Source organism: Ochotona princeps, chromosome 14, assembly GCF_030435755.1.
Source record: "Ochotona princeps isolate mOchPri1 chromosome 14, mOchPri1.hap1, whole genome shotgun sequence".
In the NCBI taxonomy this organism is placed as follows: domain Eukaryota; kingdom Metazoa; phylum Chordata; class Mammalia; order Lagomorpha; family Ochotonidae; genus Ochotona; species Ochotona princeps.
This window is the reverse complement of record NC_080845.1, coordinates 37,284,825-37,305,537: the sequence shown is the minus strand read 5'-3', so window position 1 is coordinate 37,305,537 and position 20,713 is coordinate 37,284,825. Positions and strand designations below refer to the sequence as shown.

At 41.4% G+C, this 20,713-nt stretch overlaps 1 protein-coding gene across 2 annotated transcripts in view; it reads left to right on the top strand.

Moving 5' to 3' along the window:
- The window catches only part of TEK (TEK receptor tyrosine kinase), a 121,150-nt gene that overhangs the window by 76,141 nt on the left and 24,296 nt on the right, over nt 1-20,713 (top strand). For both annotated transcript variants that reach the window (XM_004581062.4, XM_058672523.1), the window contains exons 6-12: nt 246-386; nt 3,029-3,157; nt 6,336-6,487; nt 8,175-8,319; nt 13,127-13,288; nt 13,836-13,970; nt 19,980-20,267. In XM_004581062.4, the coding sequence (XP_004581119.2) occupies nt 246-386; nt 3,029-3,157; nt 6,336-6,487; nt 8,175-8,319; nt 13,127-13,288; nt 13,836-13,970; nt 19,980-20,267 (1,152 nt within the window). The remainder of the gene's footprint in view (nt 1-245; nt 387-3,028; nt 3,158-6,335; nt 6,488-8,174; nt 8,320-13,126; nt 13,289-13,835; nt 13,971-19,979; nt 20,268-20,713) is intronic.

Sequence of the window (20,713 nt, the reverse complement as noted above, 5' to 3'; positions counted from 1 at the left end):
CAAGCTGCATAATGCTGAGGAGTAGGCCTGATGCTCTCTGGGTCAGTTTCAAGATAAAATGGGCTGTAAAGGATGCGTTTAGCCATGCCTGAGCTGCAGTAGGAATAGACTAATTTTCTGTGTTCACCAATCTAAAAGAGACCTGTTAAAGAACTGTATTGTGGCAAATGATAAAAATGTAAGAAGAGTGATACATTTTAAGGGTTGCACATTGAATTCTGAACCAATTCTTTCTCTTCCTGAAGCTTGTGAGCTGCACACATTTGGCAGAACTTGTAAAGAAAGGTGTAGCGGACCAGAAGGATGCAAGTCCTACGTGTTCTGTCTCCCAGACCCTTATGGGTGCTCCTGTGCCACAGGTTGGCAGGGTCTGCAGTGCAATGAAGGTAGGCACCAACCACAGCCTTGAATAGAGGGCACTCTAGCAGATGAATGAAGGAGACCCAGCTTACTGGAAATCACGATGCAAGATAGACCTGGGCATTTGCATTAACTGCCTGTTGCTAGGCTACAGGATTTTGAATCACTTATACTATGAAGTAAATATGGGAAACAAGCACAAAAGACTAACATTTCAAATTCTATTGGGTTTTAATTTGCAGTCCAGGATTATGTCTTTATACTTATGCAGCTTGGAGTTTACCAAATTATGGAATGTGAACTTTTTATCAGTTGGGGAGAATTTAAGCCATTATTTCTTCAAATATTTGTTTCCTTTTTCTGTCTACTCCTTTTTTGAACTCCTGCTTTTCTTTGCTTTTTTTTTTTTAAAAAAAAACAAAACCTTTATTTTACTTGAAAGCAGAGTTATAGGGAAGGAGAGATACATATAGACTTCTTCCATTTACTGCTTTACTCCCCAAATGACTGCAACACCCTGCTGGGGACCGTGCTGAAGGCAGGAGCCTGGGATTCCATCCAGGTCTCCCATATAGGTAATAGGGACCCGCGTATTTGGGTAATCTGCTATATTCGCTGTGATGTTAGTAGGGAACTGGATAGGAATTGGATCAGCCAGGACTCAAAGCAGTGTTCATGTGGGATGCTGGTGTTGCAGGCATAAGCCCAACCCAGGGCACCATAACAGTAGCTCCTTGACCTCCTGTTATCTGCATGGTAGACCTTGAGATACTGCTTTATCCTTTAGATGCACGTTCTGAGTCTCAGATCATTATTTTTAACTCTTCTGTCTCTGTTCTTCAGATTGGATATTTAGTGATACAGATTTAAATTCATTGATGCTTTTGTTGATTTTGTTACTAAGTCCATACATATCATGATATTTTATTTCACGTTACACTTTTCAGTCCTGGACTTTCTTTTTAAAGTCATTTCTATTTCTGTGCTGAAATTTCCCTTTTTTTTTTTTTTTTTTTTTGGTGAGCATGTGTATTTTTGTCTCACTGAGCAGTTGTCATTACTTTGGACCTTTGGTCTGTAATTTCCAATTTGTGGGTCATCAGGGTCAGTCTCCACTGATTTTGTTTTTTCCTGAGAATGGGTCACGATTTTCCACTCTTCTTAGAGTGAATAATTTGGGATCATATTTGAACACTGTGACTGTTACACTGTGGGGACTCTGGAATATGATACGTTCCTTTGAGTAATATTGGTTTTTGCCTTGCTTTCTTTTGCTAGGACCCAAACTGAATACTCTCTCAGGTAACAGGTCACATTCACTTGAATTCCTTTATCTTTACACAGAGTGCTTCGAAGCTGCATTGAACATGCATGATTCAAAGTCACCTAAATATTTGAGACATCTCTGATTATTTCTGTTTTTTTTTTTTTTAATTCATTTCCAGTGGCAGTGGCTGCTCCAATTCTGTCCTCTGATTTGCTAGATCAGTAAGGCAATGGGTTTTCTTTTTTAAACCTTTTAAATTTTTTATTTGAAAGAATTAACACAGAGAGAAAGAGAGAGAGAGAGAGAGAGAGAGAGAGAGAGAGAGATATCTTCCACATCGTCAAATGGAAAAAACAGCTGAAGTTCAACTGATGGGGAGCCAGGAACTTCCTCTGGGCCTCCCACATGACAGCAGGGGACCAAGGACTTTGGCCATCCTCTACTGCTTTCCCAAGCTATTAGCATGGAGCTGGATTGGAAGTGGAGTAGCTGGGACACCAAATGGTACCCATATATGATGCTGGTACCACAGGCAGAAGCTCTGCCTACTGCACTGTGGAGCTGGCCCCCAGCAAGGCTGCAGGTTGTCTTTGGAGTTTCAGCCTCCCCACATGGAGTCAACCATATTCAACCAGTAGGCTAAAAGCTGAAAAATGAAATCTATCATTTCCACCTCACAAATTTCCATTTCTGCTCAGAAACTGCCTGATTTTTCTTCCTTCCACACTTTCCTTTGCTGCTTTTCCTTAGTTGTTTTTTAAATGTGTTGTAGCTGTGAGAAAGCTGACCTGAGACATGCCCATTTACCACTTCTGAAAGCAGAACTCTCTCTTATTTTTAATGATTAATTTATGTTTATTGAAAAGGCTTGGAGTCATGGAGAGAGATGGAGATATGGAGAGAAAGAGGAAGAGGGAGGGAAAGGAAGAGGGAGGGAGGGAGAGAGAGGGATAGAATGAATGTATGAATGTATGAATGTATGAATGAATATGAATCTTCCATCCTCTGGTTCATTTCCTCAAATGGCTGCCATAGCCAGAGCTGGGCTGGTCTGAGTCTGGGAGCTAGACCTTTCTGGATTCCCGTGTTGGTCTAGAGTCCCAAGACTTTAGGCCATTGTATGCTGCTTTCCCAGGTCATTAGCAGGGAGCTGAGTGGATCATGGTGCTATTGGAACTTGAACCAGTACCCATGTAAGATGCCACTACTGTAAGCAGTGTGCTGCACCACAGCGCTGGTCAAACTTTCTAGCCCTTTAAGTTCCTGGTATGCAGATAAACCACATAAATGCTTCTGTGAACCAGCAGTGTTGAGAGCCTGCAGAGAAAACTAGCATTGGCTGTCAGCGGCCTTTGTTTCCTCGCTCCCCCCATGTTGACACTGGTTTCTGTCTGTTTGCAGCATGCCACCCTGGTTACTATGGGCCAGACTGCAAGCTGAGGTGCAGTTGCAACAATGGGGATGTGTGTGATCGGTTCCAAGGATGCCTCTGCTCTCCAGGATGGCAGGGGCTGCAGTGTGAGAAAGAAGGTAAAGCAAGGTAACACTGTGGTCAGTGCTGGGTTCAAGAGCATGAATCCAGCTTTGCTGGTGTGATTCCTTACCCTCATCCCAAGATTCTCGAACCATTTCTGTGGGCCTCTAGAAGTCGGCAATAATTTATTAAAAAGCCCCTAAATGACAATGTTCTGTGCTTTTCCTTGGGTGGATCCTTGTACTAGGGTCATTTCTCTTTCTACTGGGAATAAACCACATGATATTTGTTGTGCCTGGAGTGATGACTGACCAACTGCAGGCTCTGCCTACCTGTTTGCTCTCCTCTCTAGAGCAAGCTTTTCCCTTAGATATGTGTTCCAGGACTACTTTAGAGGGATTTAGAGAAAGAATATCTTGAAAGAGAGGTAAAAAGAATGAAGTCAGGAAGATTATGCTCAGTAAGTATTAACAAAACATACTTGGAATAGTTCATGGCAAGTGGATTAAAAGATAAGTTTATCTTCATGCAAGAAATCTTGAACCCTGTGCAGATAAGGGAGAAAGTTTGTGAAAGTGCATATTATCAGAAGACTATGCTAAGCATCTTTTCCACCAGAATTAGCTTCTCATATAATTCCATTTTAGAATGAGCTTTTTGAAGCATCCTTATAATTCCAGTTCAGAAATTACCATAAAGCTCTGACCCACTGACCAAATTTGCCCCACTGTGTTTTTTTTAGCAACTTGATTGAGCTGTATCTTTGTTTCTTAATGTTGACCCCTTTATAATGTACAGTTCAGTAGTTATGGTGGTAATTGCAGAACTCTAACTTGATTTAATAATATTTTAACCATGATTCCATTATTAATCAAATTAATAATTCCACTATAATTTATTATATAATGTATAATATTATGTTATAATTTATTTTATGATTTAGTAATATTTTCACCATACCAAAAGAAGCTCTGTGTCATTCCTAGCAACTCCCATTTTGCCCTCTTCTCAGACTCTGGCAACCAGTCATTGACTGTTTCTCTGTAAACTTGACTTTTCCTGACAGTTTGTATCCTGAAAATGGGGTTATATAGCTTGTGGTATTTTGTTTCTTATTTCTTTTATCATATCTTTTTTTGGGAAACTTATACTGTAGTGCATCAGTATTTCATTCCTGCTCATTGCTTGCCATCTATTAAAGGAAAAGTGTATTGGTGAACAGCTATGCCCATTTACAACATGTGGATTCTTGAAAAAGTTTTTGGAAATGGAATTACAAGATAACTTGTTTTGGTGCAATTTTTTTCCCTCATAATGCACAATTCCATGACTGTTTGAAGATTCTTCGCTCACCCCATTTATTGTCTAGGTTGCATTTGCATTATGTAGGGACAGGATGTGGTTGATTACATGACTTGCAAAGCTCATAAGATTTGCTTTGTTTTTAGAAAAACTTTGCTAATCCCTGTCCTAAAATGTAACTTTCAAAATAGACAGAAGCATATCTTTATGTATTTTCAACTTTTCAATGTAACAAACAAGTGTTACTTTTAGAGTCAACTCTCCAGCAGTTTTTGTGTTTGTTAGTTTTAAAAATATCTAACACACATGGGAAGATGTATGCCGACAATTGTTTTCCTAAAGGCTTTAAGCTGTTCTAGCTTATAGGTATTTTACTCTTTCCCCAGGTTTGGGTTTTGCTAAGAGGGTAGGAATCAGCAAGCAACCTGAAGGGGAAGGAAATGTGTTGAGTCTACCAAAAGATTGGATTTAAAATGGCCAAGTTTAAGGATTAATCTTGAGTTTTACTTCTTCCTGTATGTTTCACAATTAGTGCTGCAAAGTCTGTGTTCTGATTGCGAGAGCCTGGGTCAGGCTTGCCAAGGTCTTGCTGGGTCCTGTACTTTCAGAGAGTAGCCCCCTTTATGCTATTTCACTCTCCCCAGCACTTCCACTTCTACTTCCAGCTGACTTCAGAAAGTGCAAGGGGACAATGAAGGACAGTGAATATGTCAACGCATGGTTGGTTGGTTTCATTCTGGAATAGCTTTTTTTGGCTAAGGAGAATTGATCATTTTTCTAAACATAAGCTCTCCACGCTACACGTCTTTTCTGTTCCACATACCTTATCCATTTCATCGTAGACCTGAGAAACTATCAAGTTGAATAACAGTATTGCTATGTTTAACTTGACAGCATTCTTCCTGCTACCGATAGGGAAGAACCTTGTAAGTAACTGCCACTCCCAGGGGTTTCTATCTCCTCTGTATGTAAGTGTTGGCCATCTTCTGATCGCATCTCAAGTTTAGTTGAGTGTGAAAATCTTTAAGACCTTACATTTAAGAACCTTATTATCATATTTCAAATTATTCATTTTCTATTATGCATATATTAGACAGGAAGTCTTGATACCATCACCTTTGCTAATATCAAAGCAATTTTCTTTCAATACTGTCATTAATTCTCTTCCTCCCTACCTACAGTCCTTCCTTCCTTCCTTCTTTCCTCCTTTCCATCGCTCCCTCCCTTTTTTTAGCTCACACATAATAAGGGAGAATATGTGACATGTGTCTTTATGTGTCCTGCTTATTTTGCTCAACATGAAGTTCTTCAGTTCCAATAATTTTGCTGCAAATGATAGAATTTTATCATTTTATGGTGAAATATTCTCTGTGTGTGTGTGTATACACACACTTTTCTTTACCCATTTACCTGATAATAGATACTTAGCAGCAACTTTTTTATTTAGTAGTTGATTAGAAATTGATCTGGGGAAGTTATTACACTTCACCTTGATGTAAATGTAAATAATTTAAATCACCCATTTCCTGTTACTGTCTGCCACTTGCTGAGTTTCCAATGAATGAGATATTTCTCACATACCCAAAGACAGTGCTTTTTTCTGCAGTACCATAGAGTTGTTCGCTTAGTGGAAGAAATAGCTATATTCTGGTTTTGTTTTTATAATAGTTATCTTAGAAACAAACCTGGAATCTGAAATCCAGGTAGAGATGAGGCTGGTCAGGATGATCACTGGAGTGCTGAGCCCCTTCCAGGACCAGTGAGGGAGCATGCCCTTCCAGTGAAGGGTATGCTTCACAAGTTTACTAGTGATGGTGAAGACAAGATATTTACAGAGGTCTTATCTAGTGTATGGCTTACTGGAGCAGTTATCAGTATTATTATCATTGTTACTGAATGACAGATTTCACAGTGCTGCTTTTCTTCATTCAGGCTTGCCAAGGATGACCCCCAAGATAGAGGATCTGCCAGATCACATAGAAGTAAACAGTGGTAAATTTAATCCAGTCTGCAAAGCCTCTGGCTGGCCGCTACCTGCTAATGAAGAAATGACGCTAGTGAAGCCAGATGGGACAGTGCTCCATGTAAGAAGACATCTACCCTCCTGACTCCACGAGGTGTTTCAGTGTAGTCACTTGGGATTACACTCAGGGCTTGCATCCTTCCAGATCAGTGTGCTGTTAGCTTTGATTAAAATGCCAGTTTCCATGGGAGGCAGATCGGATTGTGTGGTTGGTGCCACCATAGGAGGTGAGGAATTTGCCACCAAGTGGAGGTAGCAGAATTGAGTGATAAACATGGTAACTCCCACTAAGCAGTGCAGCTGTGTGGGGGTGAGAACTCTGTCTGCTTCCTCCTGCTATTCCCACCCCTCTAACTCTTCAGATATGGAAGACTAAGTGGTACAATAACTTCATAGGGATGTTGAAACCATGAGTCAGTAGGAAATTCATGTGCTTCCCTATAATAGTGGGACATGTTTTGGGGACAGCTTTGAGGACTGTTCTACTTCTGTATATTCTTAGAGCAGCAGTTAGGGAAGTATAGAAAAGGAGAGCTCAACGTGATCCACCTTGGACATGGACTTGCACATCCACCATGGGCAGGTCTTGAATCTGCTCCCCACAACTCTACTTCAGAAACTGATTCATGCAATTTTCCAGGTCTGAGTTCATTCCATGGGTCTCCCTGCTGTTTCACTTGGCCCTCCTTGTTGGTGCTCAGCACTGATCAGGCCGGTATCACACAGCACTTACTATTGTTAGAAAACACTTAACTAACACTCACTCTCTCTCTCTCTCTCTCTCTCTCTCTCCATATATATATATTCATATTTATATGAATATTTTATTCATACTAATATGAAAAAAAGAAAACGCTGAGCTTTCTGTCCAACATGCTTCCTCTCTCCCAACTACCCTTAAGCCAGCACAGCTTGTAGCCACATCAAACTACTCTGTGTTACACATGCTCTTCAGGGAGCTGAGTTCTCATGTAAACACTTTAAGATAATTGTCTCTTCTGTCAAAGATGACTTAATATCAATCAACTCTACCAGAGTCAACCAGCGTATCAGTGATCTCTTGGGAACAGGCTATATAGAATGTGCCATTACCACATGTCAGATGTCCCTGATTCCACTCAAAAAAAAAAAAATCCATCAGTGGAGAGAATTGACTGCTTCCAGAATTCCTCTTGGCTTTTTCATGGATTAATACAAGTAATGGCCACACATCATAATGGTTCACCACACTGCATGTAGCTTCTTGTCGGCATTGTCTGTCTCCTTCCTGAAGAAGCAGAAACTGGTGGTGTGAGATTATGTAACCAAAGAATTGTTTAAATGGGAGAGGTCCATGTATCTTTGCAGCCCTTACTTTTCCCACCATACCAGCACTGACAGCCCCGTCAAACACTTAGGAAGTCACTTTGTTTTTCCTCTACCCCAAACCATCTCTATTAGGACAGGAAAGACACGCATGTCACTGAGGGCAATTTAAAAGGAATTAAACTCCTGGCTTGTAAGTGTTTACCCCACACTTTCAAACACACAAATACAACAGCAGGATCTGAGGAGGCAGCAATCCAATGTAAACTTTAGGGCTACTACAATAGCTTTGGGAAAGAGCCAGTAATTGGAGTAGCACTGCATTTAGCTTCTCACTCTCCCTAGAAAACTTCTGGTAAAACAATGAGATGGGGTCAGTGCTGTGGACCTTTGTGTTTATGTCTCCTTAGAAACTTTTATCTTTTTGCATTTGACCTTTGCAGCCAAAAGACTTTAACCATACGGATCATTTCTCAGTAGCCATATTCACCATCTACAAGATCCTCCCCCGTGACTCAGGAGTTTGGGTGTGCAGTGTGAACACCGTGGCTGGGATGGTGGAGAAACCTTTCAACATTTCAGTGAAAGGTAAGCTTCCTTTTTCAGAGGAAGCCCTTGTACCCTGGGTGCTCCGTGACTGTGACTTCCTGGGGAGAGGTGTTGCTTGGCAGAAACAATCACTAGAATCTCTTGGGGGAGGGAGGGGATTTTCTAGAATACCAAGTCATTTAAAGATATATATACACATGGAAATATAATGAGGAGATGCAGACAGTTCAGTCTGTAAAGTTGCATGGTCCTGATTTGATTTTGTCTCTAACAGCTAGTAATTTTGTTTGTGACCTGGAACAAATGAATCTAAGCTCCCTGAGCATTTCTTCATTTGTAAATGAAGTGTATTTTTATCTGTCTTTAAGGGTGATGGTGAGAATTGGTTGTACTTTTGTGGCACAACGTGTCCAGGAGTGATTATAGTTCATAAACATCAGTGTCGTGATTTCCTATTCATTGCTAGAAAGAATCTCTGTTTTGAAGATTATTCTTTAGATCTGAAGAAGCCCAGGCAATGGTATATAGTTAATGTGAATGCTTTTTTCACATACTTAGTATTATGGGTATACTTTCTGCTATTAATTAATGTCTCAATTAACCTGAAAAGATGTGTGTACAGTTTTGGTTTGAACAGAAGGAATCAACTGGAGGTAAATTCATATTAAATGGGGTGATGCATTTGTGAATGTATTTAGATAAGACACCTAACAGCTGTCTGGCTTCAGTGAGGAAAGATACCAGATTACATAAAAAAAAAAACCTTATCTTGGGCAACAATTTTTCGTACCATGATACCAAATGAACAAGCAAACTCATCCATACAAGGTTGAACTTGTATAAGGTGGCACAGTTGGTAAGCAGCACAACCTAGTTTTGAACCTGTGGTTCCTGATTCAAAACCCAACACCTTCTCTAGATTGTTTAGAGTAAAAGTCTCTTGTGTTCCAGATGAGGAAGGGAGATGACCAAAGCTGGTTGGTATTTGACCCACTTCACTACTTGATTAGAAATCTCTGGGGGAGATCCCAGAGACCATTTATGGATCCAAATTAATAAATAAAATGAAGCAAATACTCAGAACATGTTCATATTTAAAATAAAAAGAGCCAAAAATAAGAGTATGATAAATAAAACCTCATACATATGGATTCTTTGCCTTGATAAGCAATGTAAAACATCTCAGCGTTCTTATTAGTATTTTGATTACAAGAAAAAATTGTTTAGGAGAATGTTCACATTATCCAAATCATTTCTTATACTTGGAATGTTTTTGGAAGAAAGCAAATCACAGGCAGTCAAAACAAATTACTTCACTTTGAAGCTTCTTGGAATTTTTGTTGCCCGTGGAAAAAGAGTAGTAAGTCAAACACTGAGTTGACATGAGTGCTTGGCTTAGCAGCTGATACATGTGTCCTTTGTTGAAGTGTCTGGGATCAATTCCCAACTCAGGCTCCCAATTCTGCAAGTTTTCAGCAAGTAGAAGTTCACGTGGTTGAGTTCCTGATACCTGTGTGAGACCTGGATTGGTATCCTGGTTTGGGGCTCCAACCACCAGGCAGTGAAAACATTTGCAAAGTGAACCAGCAATTAAGAGTTCTGTGTGTATGTTCTCTCTCTTGAATAAATTCTTCTGATTTTTTTTTTAAAAAATTACTAATCTACAGGAGAATCACAGATTCTAACTTATATTTTGTAATAAAAGACACAGCTTTCAACAGCTATACACAGACACAGCTTCAGGACTAAGTCACTGATAACATTAGATTTTACTATAAGAATATAGATTGGTCCAATCACCTTGGAAGCCTGATAATTTGTGACAAGGCTATGCATGTTCCGACCTATGACCCAGCAGTTTTACTCTTGGATATGTATTCAAAATAAATGTATGCATTAGAAAAAGGAATCTTTCAAGAATGTTCAGAGCTGTTGTAGTCTTAATATTCCCAACCTAAAATTAACACAAATATGGGGCCCGGTGGCATGGCCTAGCGGCTAAAGTCCTCGCCTTGAACGCCCCGGGATCCCATATGGGCGCCGGTTCTAATCCCAGCAGCTCCACTTCCCATCCAGCTCCCTGCTTGTGGCCTGGGAAAGCAGTCGACACTGCATCCGCGTGGGAGACCCGGAAGAGGTTCCAGGTTCCCGGCTTTGGATCGGCGCGCATCGGCCCGTTGTGGCTCACTTGGGGAGTGAATCATCGGATGGAAGATCTTCCCCTCTGTCTCTCCTCTTCTCTGTATATCTGACTTTGTAATAAAAAATAAAAAAAATCTTTAAAAAAAATTAACATAAATGTCCAAAGTGATGAGGGATAAATGAGTTACAGTATTCAATATTGATACATATTAGTTTTCTTGGTCAGCTGGGTGCTTAGATAACAAAAACGTATCTTCTGACAATTCTGGAGGGCAGGAGTTGAAAATCAAGGTGCCAGCAGAATTTGTTGTTTGAGACCTCACTGGCATGTAGATGGTGACCTTTCCCCTGGGTCTTCCTGGGGTCTTGACTGAACATTTATGTCCCAATTTAATCTTCGTTTAATTTTGGCAGTCAGATTAGGTTAGGACTGTCTGTAATGACTGAAGTGTAACTTCTTATCCCTTTAAGAACCCTGTCTCCAGATACAGTTATTCTGAGGCACTAGGGGTGAAGGCATTAAAATATGGAATTTGTGGGAACACAATTCTGCCCATAATATTGTACGGTTTGGGAGACTGGCATTAGGAACATCAGCTCAGATGCCACCTGAGACACCTGCACACCACGTCTGAGTGCCCAGTTTCTAATCTTGGCTACTTCCAATTTCAGTTTCCTTGTAATACATACCCTGGGCAGCAGCAAAGGATGACTCAAGCCCATTGAGTGCCACCCATGGAACTCCAGGCTTCAGCCCGGGCCAGCCCTGGTTGCTGCAAACATTTAAACAATGAAGAAGCAGAAGGACGCTCTTTCTCTATCTCTGCCTTCAAATAATTAAATCATTTTAGTTGGAAAATTAAAATAATGATTCTTAGAAGGATGCGCAGAAGGAAGTATATGCTTTGTGATTTCATTTAAATAGAGTAAAAATTAGGCAATGCTAATTTTCATTGACAAAATTCAAGATAGTCCTCACCTTTGGGTGGAAGATATTGACCAGGAAGGGCCAAAAGGTGCTTATTGTGCATCTGAAACTTTTTGTATCATAATTTGTATGGTGGTTATATTGGTACATATATAGAAAAAATACCTTGAGCTAAATATGAAGGGTCTTTTAAAAGTTCATGGAAAACTAGTATTATGAAAACATACAGAATTTCATGGTGTTTGCAAAGAAATTTGCCTCACTACCTTACTATTTTCCAAAAATTCTTTTTAGTACCTTTATATACTTAAGATTTTTGCAACTTAGAATATTTATCTCAAGAAACCATGTTAACAGGCAAAAAAAAAAAAAAAGAGGTTGAGCATTTTGTGTAGAAGTTAAGGCACGGAGAAACCCACATCCACTTCGGAGCGCCTGAGCTTGAGTGCCAACCCTTGTGTGGATACATTTCCCTGTTCATGCACACAGTGGGAGATGGCAGTATATAACTCAGGAAGCTGGGTGCCAGCCACCCACATGGGAGGCCTGCATTGAATTCCTGGCAACTGGCTTTGACATGGCCTTGCTCTGACTATTGCATGCATTTGGAGAGTAAATCAGTTGAGAGGAATTCCCAACTTGTCTCTTTTTCTCTGCCTCTCTATAAAAAAATAACATGATAGGTTACTAAGAAGCTTCTAGTACAATTGTTTCACTTTTGATAAAAGCATATAAATTGGCATTAATGGCTGCAGTAAAATATCATCTGCTTGTTTAAACAGACAGGTAGGATTACTTGATCATAGAAGTTAACCATGGACCTGGCATAATACCTTAGTGGCTAAAATTTTCACCTTGCGTGTGCTGCGAACCCATATGGGTGCCTGTTTATGTCCTGGCTGCTCCACTTCCCATCCAGCTCCCTGCTTGTGGCCTTGGAAATCAGTAGAGAATGGCCCAAGGCCTTAGGAGCTTGTGCCCAAGTGAGAGAGCCAGAGGAAGTTGTTGGCTCTTGGCTTTGGTTCTGGTTCAACTCAGCTTCGCCTGTTGTGAACACCTTAAAAAAAGTGAATGATGATTTAATAAATTTACTCACCTATCTTTTTTTTAATTTAATTTTTACTGGAAAGTTGGATATACAGAGAGGAGGAGAGACAGAGAGGAAGATCTTCCATCTGATGATTCAATCCCCAGGCGGCTGCAACGGCTGCGGTTGAGCCGATCTGGAGCCAGGAGTCTTTTCCAGGTTTCCCATGTGTGTACAGGGTCCTAAGGCTTTGGGTAGTCCTCAACTGCTCTCACAGGCCACAAACAGGGAGCTGGATGGGAAGTGGGACTGCCAGGAGTAGAATCCCAGCATGTGATCCCAGCATGTGCAAGGTGAGGACTTTAGCTGCTAGGTTACCGTCCAGAGAATTTCTTGCATAGGACAGTATCAACAAGGAACCCAAGATGAAGAGGAGCTTTGTGTCTTATGTGTTGGATGAACTGAAAGGTTGGTAGGACTGTGGTCTCTGGGGCAGAGGAAGAGCTGGCTGAGAAGTGGCACGGGTTCTGTTGTGCAATGCCTGGCAGGTCATGACACAGATTTCAGGTTCTAAGGATAATGGGATGGAGTACCATGAGCAAAGCAGAGAGCAAGTGACTGCTTAGGATCTGAGCAAAAAACTCTAAGGGGACTAACTTGGTGGGATATGCGAAACGCTTTCTATGTATTCACATAGGACAATAAAGCCCCCATGCCCAAGGACTCATCCCACTGTGCTGAAACTTTAGTTCTTCCAGAGCCTCTGAATGCCCCCAGTGTGATTGACACTGGACACAACTTTGCAATCATCAACATCAGCTCTGAGCCTTACTTCGGAGATGGACCCATCAAATCCAAGAAGCTTCTGTACAAGCCTGTTAATGATCATGAAGGTTGGCGTCACATTCAAGGTAAGGTTTGTACAGGAAGCCATGCTGTGGATGTGGCACCAGGAGAAAAGGGAATCCCCCAAAGAGAGAAAAATCCCTTCTCTCTGCTTAACTTTCCACCTCATGTTTGGTGGCTGCCATAATGAATTCCATTGTAAAGTGTCCAGAGCAGGTGCAGGAGCCTTTGAGTTCTGGGGCTAGCCCTGTGAAGCCACTGCATGCTGGGGACACAGAACCAACCTGTGTCCTGAGTCATTATCTCTAGCAGTAGTTGGTTCCAGATTTCTGAGATCTCCAGTCTTTTTTAAGGTTACTTGGTCTTGACTGGTCATGGTGAAAGGTAATTGTTTACACTGGGAATACAGTTGCTGAGAATTCTGGGGCTTGCTGAAAAGGAGCATCTTAACTTTCCTTATATTAGCAATGACAAGATCTTGAAGATGCAATTGCTTCTCTCTTTGACAAAGACATTGCAATTTTTAATACCGAAAATTAGTTTCATTGCAACAATGAACACTCCAGTTTAAGAGAATGTCAGCTGAAATGTCTGAACTTGTCCTCTCCTCAGTGACAAATGAAATCGTTACACTTGGCTATCTGGAACCACGGACAGAATATGAGCTGTGTGTGCAGCTGGTCCGCCGAGGCGAGGGTGGAGAGGGGCATCCCGGACCTGTGCGCCGCTTCACCACAGCCTCCATAGGTCAGTTCAAGCCACCAGGCTTTTTTTTTTTTTACAGACCCAGTGGGAGTGGGCGGAAGGGGAAAAAGGAAGGAAGACCAGGAAGGGTGAGGTGGCGTGTGAGTGGGTGGGTGGGGAGGGAGGTGGAAGGAGTTTGCTTTTGAATGGGTGGGAAAGTGACAGGAAGCCTAGTGACTTTGAGCCAAGCTGTTCCTTTATTTGGGCTCCACTCCTGGTCTGTGTCCCCGAGGGAGGGGATCTGTAGCCAGCCAAGAGGACAGAGAAGGAAGCAGATGAGCCTTCAGGAAGGCAGGGCCATCCCTTGGGCTCAGGATTTACTGAGCAGCAACTATGCTGAGCCTTGGCTCCTGTATTTCACGCCCCACTTCCTGTTTCCTCCTTAAGGGCTCAGGCCCTGCTCCTGGCACACACAGGCTTCAGAAATCCCAGTGTGTTTATTTTCAAAAACAATTTCTACTCTTTCAAAATAATCCATGTACATGGTTAAAACATCAAATAGAATGAAAAGCTTTCATCTACAGAACAGCCCTCGCTTCTACCACCGTCCAGCCCTGTTTGCTGGAGGCAGTCACTTTTATCTCTTTAGGTTCTGTGTTGCAATATTTACCTTTGAGTCTCTGTTAGTCAGTGGTTTTCCAATTGCAGCCATCAGAATCACCTGGAGAGACTGTTGAACGAGATTGCTGGTCAACTGCCCTGGGGTTTCTGATTCAGTAGTTTGGGGGTGGAGGTGGGGCTGGGGAGTTATAATTTGCATGTCTAGTGGGTTTCCCAAGTGATGTTTTTAATTGCTAATGCTAGGTCCACATGTTCTAAACAATATATGAGAAAAAGTTTCTTGATTTATCTGTGCTCTTCAACATCTGGTGATCTTCTGTGTTAATTCAAGAGCACTTGAATTTGTTGAAGTCTGTTTAATGCTAACCTGGGCTCCAGCTTTCTGCTACCCAGGTCTCCTCTTCTGAAAATCAGGGTGACCCTTGTAAAGCTCTCTTGGCTGTCTCTTCGCTTTGTTTACTACATGTAATCATTCTATTGCCATCTCCTGGAAAGTGCTTTAAAAGTCAGTCTTTTCAATTTATTTGTTGGTTTTGTTGGATTTTAAGTAGTTTTTCCTCTGGCCTGTATTAAACAACCAGTAAATTAGTTATTGTAAATGTACTCAGTAAATACCAAGTATCAACTACATAACAGAATTAATGACTCACAAATATTTAATTCACATTACCTTGGAGGTTAAGCATTCTCATCTTCCTCATTTTATAGATGGAAAGTAGTCTCAGTGTGTCATCACTCTTGGGGGCTTCCTGCCAGCAGGTCCCCAAAACCACCGAGGGGGTAAGGCGATGTTCTTCATCTGCAAGAACCACCAAAGAGTCTAAAAGAGCATGCCCGTTTATTGTAAAGCAAGCACAAATTTATACAGACTAGGAAAGGGGAAGGCAGAAGGGCATTTCGCAACAGTCCTCCCACACAACAATGACACTGTGATTGGCCAGAAGGCATGTCTATCTCTCTGGATTCTTCAGTCAAGTCACAGGTCAGGTACGACACACAAGTTGGAAGGTATGCCTCAGGTCACAGGCAGGTAGGCTATGAGTTGCTTTTGGCGTCTCAGAGTTGCTTATCAATGAAGTCCCAGCAAAGCTTGTCCAAGGACAGAGAAGAGAGACTGGAGTGCAGCCTACTGCTCTGTCTGTATAGCCAGCCAACAGGTCAAGTTTAGATCTCAGCTGAAACCATTGTCAGGGGGTTGCCCCGGGCCCACAGTGTGCCGTGTGCCTATGACCTCCCACATAGGCCAAGCAGGCAGAGATCCAGGGGTGATCTCCCACACATCACTACATCATCTGGCTCTATGTTCTTCTGCTTCTGTGTTTATTTTATCCAGAAGCCCAAAAGCATCATTTTCTCATACAAATTCATATTCTTTCCTATTGTTAGTCTATTCATTAACAGCAGAAAAGTAGAGGCAGAATATACGAGAAAGCATGAGGATGGACAGCTAGCTGCTATTGTGCAGGGACTGTGTTCCAGCAGAGCTCGCTTTCCCCATTTCTGTCACCCCACACATACACACATACACACCCTACCTAATTTTTCTTTTGTCTGTTTTTTACCCTACCTAATTTCATCTGACCTCTAAAGAAACAGTCGGACTCAAAAGCCGCTCTGGACCTCTTAGAAGCATTGCACAAGTTCAAAACATCTTCCTAAGAACACATTGAGTTGTGAATATTGAAACAAAACAAAACAAAAAACCAGGAACCATATATGAATTAAGGGGAGAAGGAATACCTCTATAACCAGCTTCAAAGAAGCCTCTTATGTGTGATCAGGTTAATTCTTTCTTAGGTCTGTGTTGATGAATCAAAAGGGAAGGTCATCTTTTGACTCAAATGGAAAGTATTTAATGGAACAGACCATAAAACACTTCACAGACCTGCACTGCACTGTCTTCAGCCCTCAGAATACATTCCAGCCAGGATGTATTTACAACTCTCCTGGAACATTTCAAAGTAGTTCTCAGGGTTGGCTTGGAAACTTATGAAGGTTTTTCTTTTCCCATCATGTGAATTTTGCTGATTGTTCCTTTTCAAATTCTTCTGGCAGTTACACTGTTTGTGTGTGTTGACTGAGGTGTTGAAAGCCAAGGAATCCAGGAGGGGAGGGAAGAAAATACATTCTGAGCCCATTTCAGAAAGGGGCATTGGGGGAGGATTAAGGTTATCATGTCCCCAAAGGGAGGGAAAAGGACTGGCTTAGGGGATTTACATAGATTCTATAAAATGTTGGCTCCAGGGCCTGGCACAATGGCTCAATGGCTAAATCCTCACTTTGGAAATGCCAGGATTCCATATGGGTGCCAGTTCATGTCTCATTTGGCTTCCTGCTTATGGCCTGGGAAAGCAGTAGAGGATGTCCCAAAGCTTGTATGGGAAACTCAGAAAAAGCTCCTGGCTCCTGGCTTCAGCTCAGCTCAGTTCAGTTCTGGCTATTATGACTATTTAGGGAGTGAACCAGCGGATGAAAGATCTTTGTCTCTCCTTCTCTCTATAAATCTGATCTGCCTTTCCAATAAAAATAAGCAGATCTTTTTTAGGAAGCAATTAAAAAAAATCTTGTCAGTTCTACATTGTCCCTGCAAACCTTTCTGAGCATGTGGGTGGCTTATTTGAGAACTTAATTTTATTGATTTGAGACAGAGAGAGAGAGAGAGAGAGAAGCTGATTGATTTCTAGACCCTTGATTCACTCTCTAATGTAAGTCAGGAACAGGTCAGGCTGCAACTGAATCCAGGAACTCAGTCCAGGTCTCCAGCAGTGGTGGCAGGGATGCAGGTACTTGAGCCATCACCTGCTAAGGTGCTCAGCAGAAGGAAGCTGGATTAGAAGCCGAGGAGGGACTCAAGTCCACACTGCTCTTGGATGTGGGTATCCCAACTGCTGGCTTAATTTGTGGCACATACCCATAGAGTTTATTGATCTATTATTATTTTCCATGATGCAATTTTGCAGCTATTGATATTTCTCTCTCCTGCTCCCCTCCCTCCACCTCCCATCGCTTCCCCTGTCACCATCCCTCCCCCACCCCATGATCACAGTAGTATAGTCCTTTAGTAACCGTTCCATATTTAACATCCTGCCATTTAAGTGTATCGGTATTGTAGGTATAGGCAAGTGAACTGATGTACAAACTCCAATGCCATACTGCCAAGGTTTATATCCCACAGAACTTGCACTTCAGAGGTGAGCATAACGATGGATGTCATCACTGTCAGTTGGCAAAGATGAGAGAGAAAGGATCAGGAAGGCCTTCAGCACAGTGCGGAGCAAGTGCACAGCCAGTGGCTGGTTCTCACTACTCTGATTCCGTTCAGAACTGCTGCTGCCGGATGGGAGCTGAACCTTCCACCCCTCACCAAGAGCTGCAGCAATGTTTCTCAGGCTGTTTGTTTTAACCTCTTCACAGAATCTTCAAAGATTCTTTTGTCCTTATAAACTTCACTTCCTTGACATTTTAATGCCACAGTAATACTGTGTATGTCTGTCCTATGGGTCTTTGTAAATCATCATCATAATAACAAATGTTTTCATGTCCCAAGAACCTATTTTGGCCCCCAGGGATGAGATGCCAACTGAGAATGTGGAATTATAGGGTTTTTGTTGCATTTTTGAAAGGATTTTATGTCTGAAATTTGAAAATCAATTTAGCATTATTAACTGAAAGTGAAGACTTTTTTTTGTCCACACAAATCAAGACTTGGAGGGCAGGGAGGAAAAAGGGGAAACCAGTGTTAACAGACACCCTCAGGTCTTCCAAGCATTTTTTTCTTTTTTCCTTTTCCTTTTTTTCTTTTTCTCTCTTCTCCTTTTTTCTTTTCCCTTCCCTTCCCTTTTTTTTTTCAAGATTTATATTTTGGAAAAGCAGATTTACAGAGAAGAGACATGAAAAAAAAAATCTTCCATCTGCTGATTTGCTCCCCAAATGGCTGCAAAGGACAGAGCTGAACCAATCTGAAGCCAGGAGCCAGCGGCCTCTTCTGGGTTTCCCATGCAGGTGCAGGGTCCCAAGGCATTGGGCCATCCTGCATTGCTTTCCCAGGCCACAAGCCAGGAGCTGGATGGGAAGTGGAGCAGCTGAAGCATGAACTGGTGCAGGTGGAATATTAGCCAATTGAGCCATCATGCCGGCTGCCAAGCATTTTTGTATTATTTCCTTTATTCCTCCTCAGTCTAGAAGATGAATGCTTCATTTTACATATGGAATTGGAGAGGTTACAAAATTGCCCATGGTTTGCAAAACCAAAGTAGCACATTTCCTGTCTCTCTGATCTTAAAGCTGTATTGCTTCCATTCAGCCACCTGTTTGGTAGGTTCTGTGCTTATTCTGTCCAGGCTGTGTGTGGTCACAGGCAATGCCTTTTTTTTTTTTTTTTTTAATGAGAGCAGACTTAGGCCTTGCCCTGCCAACACAGCTGCTGCAGTGTCAGAAATTCTCCTTCTGAAGGGGCAGTAACATGAAATTTCTTAAAATTGTAACAAAGCTATTAAATGCTTACTTGCTAAATTAATCAGTTTTTCCTTACTATAATGAAATACCTGAAGCAGGCTGCTAAGGAGGTTCAAGGTTGAGGAGCTGTATCCCCAAGGTATGGCGAGACACAGGGAATATGTGTCTATTTTTCCCCTCTCTCTCAGAACCAACAGGATTAAATCATAGATAAGACTTCCCAATGTCCTACCTCTAACTGCCATAGTTGGAAAAATTTGCTAACCTTTTAGACTCATTAATATAAGAATTTGGGAATTACACTGTACACATGAGTTTGTAGAAGGCAAATTATATTTAAATCATTGCAACCATAACCCTTTCTTAACCTTGGTACATCCACTATTTTCAATTTTTATCAGCTTCCTTCCTATCCTTCATCAACTATGGAGATGACTTTTATCAAGTTGTAATCGGAGATTTTTCTGATGAACTATAAATATTTCTTATTGGGCTTGCCTAGCTTTCCTAATAATCTATTTTAATCCATTGAAATAATATGATTATTTATTGAAGCATTTCCCAATTTTGAGCGTTTTGGTTCCTTGTAATTGTTTGCTACCATAAATAATATTATAAGGAACAACTTCATGTCCTATCCTTGTCTCTTTCTTTGCAATATTTCTTTAGGCTAAATTCCCAGTAGTCAGATAATAGGGCCGAAGAATATGGTTCTTCCTAGTGCTCTTGAAAAATATCCCCAAGTTACTTTCCAAAGAGGTTGTATTTCTGCACTATAATCGCTCAAATAGAATATTACATTTATTTTAAATACTTGATACTTTGGTATGGAAAAGAATACTATATGGCTGCTAGTTTGTGTTTCTTTGATAGAATGTTAAATTGTCTTTCATATTGTAGAGGCCAAGATTTTTCTCTGGAGCTGTTCTTTGGGCCTTCCCTTACCTCCTCTCCATGTAAACATCTCCATGATCTTTGTGTTTTTTTTTCCCCCAGGACTTCCTCCTCCACGAGGCCTCAGTCTGCTACCCAAAAGCCAGACCACTCTAAATTTGACCTGGCAACCAATATTTCCGAGCTCAGAGGATGACTTTTACGTTGAAGTGGAAAGGAGATCTGTGATAGATAAAAATGACCAACAAAATATCAAAGTGCCAGGCAACTTGACTTCAGTGCTGCTTAACAACTTGAACCCTCGGCAACAGTATGTAGTCCGAGCCAGGGTCAACACCAAGGCCCAGGGGGAATGGAGTGAAGACCTCACAGCCTGGACCCTCAGTAACGGTAAGTAACTGGGGCCACCCCAGCCTGCTACTGCCAGAGACTCAGCCACCATAACATCGAGACTGTGTCTTAGAAATCAGGAAGGGTGAGAAGCTGTGAATGCTGGCTAATTGCTTTCTTCCCTGAGTCATTTTAATTGCCTGCAATGTGTAAGGAAAGCTGCATTTGTATTGGCATGATTCAAGTAAGACGGGGAAAATGTGCATTCCCTTGTTTATTAAATAAGCTAGTGACATAAATAAGATTTGCTAGGGTTATGTTATTCAGCTGCAGGACACTTTTTAAGAACTGGCATGTATCTGTATGCAAACAATGCTGACTTAATTACAGGTAGATCTTTCTAATCCTAAAAGCCAAGCCTAATCCTAAAAGCTCTGTTTGAAAATCTTTCATAGCAGGCAATTCTTGGTGTGTGTGTGTGTGTGTGTGTGTGTGTAGATACATAT